This window comes from Silene latifolia, chromosome X (assembly GCF_048544455.1).
Source record: "Silene latifolia isolate original U9 population chromosome X, ASM4854445v1, whole genome shotgun sequence".
Taxonomy (NCBI): domain Eukaryota; kingdom Viridiplantae; phylum Streptophyta; class Magnoliopsida; order Caryophyllales; family Caryophyllaceae; genus Silene; species Silene latifolia.
In genome coordinates this window covers 332,711,387-332,717,988 of record NC_133537.1, presented here as the reverse complement: position 1 = coordinate 332,717,988, position 6,602 = coordinate 332,711,387, and the positions used below count along the sequence as shown (strand labels likewise).

At 38.4% G+C, this 6,602-nt stretch overlaps 2 protein-coding genes across 4 annotated transcripts; one reads left to right on the top strand and one right to left on the bottom strand.

The window, feature by feature from the left end:
- Positions 1-530: 530 nt before the first annotated feature.
- On the bottom strand, positions 531-3,380 carry LOC141622276 (uncharacterized). 3 transcript variants are annotated; one of them, XM_074438321.1, is made up of 4 exons: positions 3,295-3,380; positions 3,008-3,076; positions 2,868-2,945; positions 531-1,682 (listed from the first exon to the last, which is right to left on the bottom strand). In XM_074438321.1, exon 4 carries the CDS (start codon positions 1,617-1,619, stop codon positions 651-653), a length of 969 nt encoding a protein of 322 aa, XP_074294422.1. In that variant the 5' UTR covers positions 1,620-1,682; positions 2,868-2,945; positions 3,008-3,076; positions 3,295-3,380; the 3' UTR covers positions 531-650. The 3 variants fall into 3 exon arrangements, with proteins under 3 accessions (XP_074294422.1, XP_074294423.1, XP_074294424.1); XM_074438322.1 differs by having other exon boundaries at positions 2,868-2,936; positions 3,012-3,076; XM_074438323.1 differs by lacking the exons at positions 3,008-3,076; positions 3,295-3,380 and having other exon boundaries at positions 531-1,628; positions 1,663-1,682; positions 2,868-2,908.
- An 872-nt stretch (positions 3,381-4,252) lies between these two features.
- On the top strand, positions 4,253-6,200 carry LOC141622275 (uncharacterized). The gene is made up of 2 exons (XM_074438320.1): positions 4,253-5,669; positions 5,987-6,200. The coding sequence occupies exons 1-2, from the start codon at positions 4,778-4,780 to the stop codon at positions 6,019-6,021; spliced, it is 927 nt and encodes a 308-aa protein (XP_074294421.1). The 5' UTR covers positions 4,253-4,777; the 3' UTR covers positions 6,022-6,200.
- The last annotated feature ends 402 nt before the right edge of the window (positions 6,201-6,602 follow it).

Genomic DNA, 6,602 nt, shown 5'->3' with positions numbered 1-6,602 from the left:
CCGGTTCTGGATCGTACGGGTCTGCCCGTTCCTCTCGGTCTGCGTGGTGTATGTGGGCTGGCGGTGTGGCAGGGTGGTGCTTGGATCTGGCGATGTTGTGGGTTGGTAGGGAGGCGGTGGCTTCCGTTTTTTTTTCCCGTGTTCCGCTTTGTTTCTTTTATGTTTTTGTTTAATTTTCGCTTTCGTTTTTGTTTCGTCTCTCTTTCTAAGGGCTTTGTCCCCGTCTATCGGTGGTGTCCTTCTCTCAGTTTGAGAGATTTCGTTTTCTGGTTCGTTTGCAGTTTTCTAATAAGTCAGCATAAGACCAGCCTTTTGCGGCGAATCGATGATAGAGACTCTTTTGCAGTGTTTCATTCTTTGAAAAACAATTTATTTCCTATGGTTGTAATCGATTTGTATCCGATTGAGCTTGACATATGTTGTAGATGTCGTTTTATTAATGATAATGATCTCTTCTCAAAAAAAAAAAAAAAGAACAAGAAAGCTTACTACAAACATTTATACATGCAAAAAAATTAAAGGAAAAAAAAAACAAGAAATGGGTATTCTTAGTTGTTTACCTCAAGTCAAAGATAATAAAACCATGAGATGAGAAGCTTTTTTAATCAACTGCAAAAATGGGCAAATGTCAATATATTCTCTATGTCTTGTCAACATGATGGAGCCACATTAGTAGTACCAGTACCCCTTTCTTCCTCACTCCCAGACCTTTGATGATGATGATGTTCATGTTGCTGATGATCATGTTCACGTTGTTCATGATGAATATGATGATGATGATGATGATGAAGCATTAGATGTTGACCAGGTTGTTGTGGTGGTTGTTGATGAAGTGAATGTAAAGGAATAGCCTGAGCAATCTGTCCTGTTTGTTGTTGCGATTCTGGTTGCTGAAGTAACAGCAGTTGACCGAGTGGCTCATCCACATCTGCATGCGGCGGCTGTAATGCCAACGAAGGTGACCCCATCTGATTAAACACACCACCAGGACTATCAACATTAGCCCCACCTCCCACCTCATACATTCCACAAAACCCGCCACTGCCACTGCCACTGCCACCGCTGTTAAATCTCATAAACTGTTGCTGCTGCTGCTCCCAGTTCCTCATCATCTCATCTTGCTCCTCTTTCATTGCCACAGCCATCAACTGTTGCGCATTCTGGTGAGACGGTCCTACCATCATGTTCCCCATATTATAACCCCCCATCACATTAGCATTCGCAACCGCGTTATACCCCCCTGTTGGAAACATTGGCGCAGCGGCCATAAGCGCAGACGGTCCAATATAAGTAGCCATCTCCTTCTTAGCCGTGATGAGGTCACTCTGCACCTGTTTTAGCCTTTGCTGCAATAACGAAATCAGACCCACACATCCATACACCGGATCCCGCAACCTCGACTCCGCCTCATACGCCAACGAGTTCACCGCATCTTCCCTCTGTGCTCCCGCCAACTCATTCAGCAGCTTCGCCACATTACTCGCCCCAAACACCTTGTGCACATTAGCAAACCTTTGAGGTTGATCTGCCGGGAAATACGGGGCAAACACACATTCCTGCGTGCACTTGCGCCGTAAGAACTTACATGCTGCACACGGTGAATTCGACGACGACGACATTTTCAAAACCTTGTTTTTTAATTCTTGTCTATTGCGTATCAACCACTTTTTCGATTACACAAGCTGCCAAACAAAAGGATACGGAATCAAAATTTGGCATTTAGGAGGTATAAAATCAAATTAATTAACAACGTAACTAAGTAAATGAATCAAATCTAGAACAAAGCGTCTTGCTTGTGACGGGCTAATCCCGTCACAAGCTGAAGACCTCTCACAAAACAGCTAGTCTTGCTTGTGACGGGCTAATCCCGTCACAAGCTTGTGACCTCTCACAAAAAGGGAGAGGGGACAAGGTGGGGCACCCCCCATGTGCTTCCCACTCACCTCTCAATGGGCATTTTGTGAGAGGAAACGGTGTCCGTCACAAACTTGACGGATATCGCCCGTCTTGATGAAATTTTGTCTCACAAAAGGACAGGGGGACAAGGTGACTTACGTGTCTTCCCACTCACTTTTCATGGGTATTTTGTGAGAGAAAATGGTATCCGTCACAAGCTTGTGACGGATATCACCGTCTTCAATGAGATTTTGTGAATCTAGAAACTCACATCAATTGCAGAAGATGAATAAAATAATTATGTACATAGGGAATCCAACAGCATATTCATATCATTAATTTTTCTAAATCAAAGATACATATTATTGAATTGAATTCTACTAACTACGACGCTTAGCATTAGTAGCCTTAGTACTTCCTACTATTAACCTATTAAATTCACAGATTATGAAATAAGACGGTACCGTCTCACACAATAATTACTACCGAGTAATAAATAAACAAAGAGATTTAATTTCAGTATGAATGAATGAACAGCTAGGCAGTAATATACACAAATAAATGAAATCAAAAGAGAGGAAGGTAAAGTGTATTCATCTCACCAGAAATACTCTCATTTTCATCTACATACCAAGAAAAAGACAAGAACAATCGTCGTTGTCGTCGAATCATCGTCATATCATATATTATACGCTAATCAAACTATATTAGTTCATAATCCGATTTATAAGATCAAATATTGAACGATAATCACAATATAATACTTAATAATTCACTTTACATAACGAAAACCTAAATCTCACATTCAAATGTCATGTATCAAATTGTTTAACTCTACTTTGAAGAAAAGTCATGTATTATACGATTTTTACAATTATTTCATAAATCATTTGAAATCACATCATATAATATACAAATATACGCTCAAATCTTCAACAAATTAAACTGAATAAAATTTGAAATCGTCTCACCTAGGTTTATCTTCGACTTATTCGCTCAACTGTAAAATCTTCAACAAATTAAACTGAATAAAATTTGAACTTACATCACTAACAAAAAATCAGTCGCTAGAAAATGAAAACGATGTCGTTGATAGTGAACGTAGAGAAACGAACCTGAAACGGTGTCGTTTACGGTTTACCGGAAGAAGAAAGTGCAGAAGATCCGATCCTTCACCTCCCTAACAATAATAAATATTCTTGAAATTAATAAAAATCATTAAATAATCATGTTAATTAATATTCCACTTATAGTAACAATTATAGTAATTAATTAACAAAATTAATCTGAGAACAATAACGTAAAAGGCGTCATGTAATTGAAGAAAGACCTAATAAAATGTAAGGAAATCGAATTAGGGTTATTTACTTATTTGGTGATTAAAATTAGGGTATATACCTTGGTTAGAAGAGAGGAAGATGAGGGATAAGATATTGAGGAATTGATGTGTATGTGATGGTGATGGTGATGATGGTTTCTTAATTTGTTTTTGACGAGGAAATGGAGAGAATCAAGAGGAGAAAACCTGATGATTTGTGGAAATGTCACCTTTTTGTTTCTATTTTCTTTTTGTTTTATTGTGTATGTATATGGATATAGAAACAAGTTTAGAAGCCCACGTTTTTTAATCCACTTCGCCTATCCGGAATATGTATCTATCTATCTATACAACAACAACAACAACAACAACAACAACAACATCAAAGCCTTAATCCCAAAATGATTTGAGGTCGGCTGACATGAATCATCTTTTAGAACCGTCCATTGGTGAACGCACACCTCAAAATACGAATAGAAAACAATAATAAAACACCCCACCCAAAATATCACCCTAAATCTTCTGATAATCAAACCCTAAACACCCTCTACCACCTTAACCTAATTTAATATGCTCCTCCCTCCCCTCTCTCAAATCGTTCATTCCCAATCTCTTCGCATCTGGCCTCCAAACTTTTCCAAACCCTAAAAAACTGTCCATATTCTGCCATAATTTCTTGGTTGATGTAGAAATTAACAACAGATTTCCCATGTTCATACAATTACAAACTCTCAATCAAAGTGTAGGTGAGTTGTTTCCTGTAATTTGTTAGGATTAATATTCATCAATTAATTAGGCCTTTACTTGCTGTCTTCTGTTTATTTTTATATTTTTCTACTTGCTGTTTGCTTAACAATCTCTTAGCATCGTGTGAAGGAAATGTTAAAATATGATGATCCAACATAGTATTTAGGCCCATTGGTCCCTGCTTTCTTTAGGTCATTGGCCTTTGTCTTGTAGTGTAGTTGCCCATATAAATATCATCAATATCCTTGTACATCCGCCGAACACATTTGATGAAAATTATTGTCAATCAATTACAAGCAAATTACTTCATCATTCTTTGTCTAAATTTATCTGCAAATTTATCATGGCATTCACTTACAAATTCTTACATGGTATCAGAGCGGGTTAAAATCCGTCTCTTTTATCTCATGAGGTAATCCTTGCTTCTATTCTCTTTATCTTTTCTTTATTTCTTGTGTTTTTCCTGTTCTAGATTTCCTACCAAAGTTGCTACCTTTGTTTCTTGCGAAAAATCTGCGCCTTTCTATTTGATTCATCATGGTTGATCCACAACAAACAAACCCTCAAACAAATCCTCAAACAAACTCTCAAATTGAACCAACCATGGACCCCCATGACCCTTTATTCATCCACCCTGCTGATACCAACATTCAGAAACTAGTTTCAACAGCCTTTGATGGGAATGGATATGGTTCATGGAAGAGATCCATGTTAATATCCTTATCTGCTAAGAACAAAGTTGGGTTCGTAGATGGAACTCTCACCAAGCCTGCCAAGACAGATCCTAATTTAAAGAAATGGGAATGATGCAATTATATGGTCATCTCTTGGATATTAAGCTCCCTCTCAACAGAAATTGCTGAAACTATGCTATACTATGATACTGCCAAACAAATTTGGGATGAACTAGAAGAGCAATTTGAACAATTCAGTGGAGCAAAGTTGTATCAAGTGCAAGATCAATTAAATCAATTGGTTCAAGGTTCTGATCCCATTTCAGTTTATTTCACCAAACTTAAAAGGATATGGGAGGAACTCAGGAACATCAGGTGCTTACCTCCTTGCAGCTGTGGTGCTCGCCAACAGCTTCTCAAGCATGAAGAAGATCGGAAGGTGATAAAACTTCTCATGGGCCTCAATGACGCTTATAAAACCATGAGGGGTAACATTTTGATGATGAGCCCTATGCCCTCCATCAATGGTGTTTACTCCTTGCTAATCCAAGAAGAGAAACAGAGAGAAATTTCTTCTCACACTCCTCTCAATATGGAAGCATCTGCTTTGGCCGCTACAAGAAGTTTGGGAAATAGACAACAATTCAACTCCAACAACAATTCCAACAACAATTTCAACAGAATGCTAATGCAGCAAGGTGGTTCTAGTGCTGGCAATTTCAGGGGCCAGACTCAGAAAAACAGCCAACCTCACCCTGTCAAGAGGAACAACTATTTCTGCACCCATTGTGTCATGGAGGGACACAGCAATGAGAGATGTTTTATCTTACACCCTGAACTCAGAAACAACAACAACAAGAAGAGGTTTGCTGCTACATCCACTTTTGACACTTCGCAAGTTTCTGGTGGTCAGGAACCCAAAACAAGTATGGCCAACTTAGCAGGGGCTTCTTCATCCCAGGAATACAATGATATTCTCAATGGTCTTAGCGGTTTCGATCTTGATCCCAACAATGCTCACGCTATGATGTCAGGTACAAATCCCATTCATATTCCTAATGTTAATCAAAGAAATGAGTGGATCATAGACAGTGGCGCTTCTAGTCACATAACACCCCATATCCATATGTTTGATGATTACTATAGCTTGAACAACTCTTGTTGCATAACTATACCTAATGGGTCTAAAGTCGATGTAACTCACATAGGTTCAGTTAAACTCACAGCCAATATCACTCTCATAAGAGTCTTGCACATTCCCATTTTTAAGTTTAATCTTCTATCTGTTAGTCAATTGAGCAAAGACTTGTCTTCTAAAATATTTTTCACTCCTGATTACTGTCTTATTCAGGTTTCATCCATGAACAAACCCTTGATCCTTGGTAGACAAAGAAATGGTCTTTATTATGCTGATTTCAAGTCTTTATCAAATCCCACTCAAGCTGACAATTCAGGCACAAGTCAACCTACTTCCGTTTTTGCTAATAGTGCTGTTGTTTCATTAGACAAATGGCATTGTAGACTTGGACATGTTCCTTTATCTGTTTTGAGACAATTGCCTGTAATAATAAATCCCAAACAACAAGATTTATCTATTTGTCAAATTTGTCCCAAGGCTAAGTTTCATAGACTTCCCTTTCCCAACAGTTTTTCTAATTCTAAATGCATTTTTGAGCTTATACATATTGACTTATGGGGGCCATACCATGCTCCTACACATTCTGGCCACAAATTCTTCTTAACCATTGTTGATGACCACTCCAGGACTACCTGGACACACTTGTTGTCCCACAAGAGTAGTGCCATGCCTATCTTAAAGAGTTTTATTGCATATGTTGAAAAACAATTTGAGACCTCTATCAAATGCATAAGGTCAGACAATGGTGCTGAATTTGGTGAGGTCCAAGCCCAAGAGTTTTATAAAAGCAAAGGCATAGTTTACCAATCCTCCTGTGTTGAGACTCCCA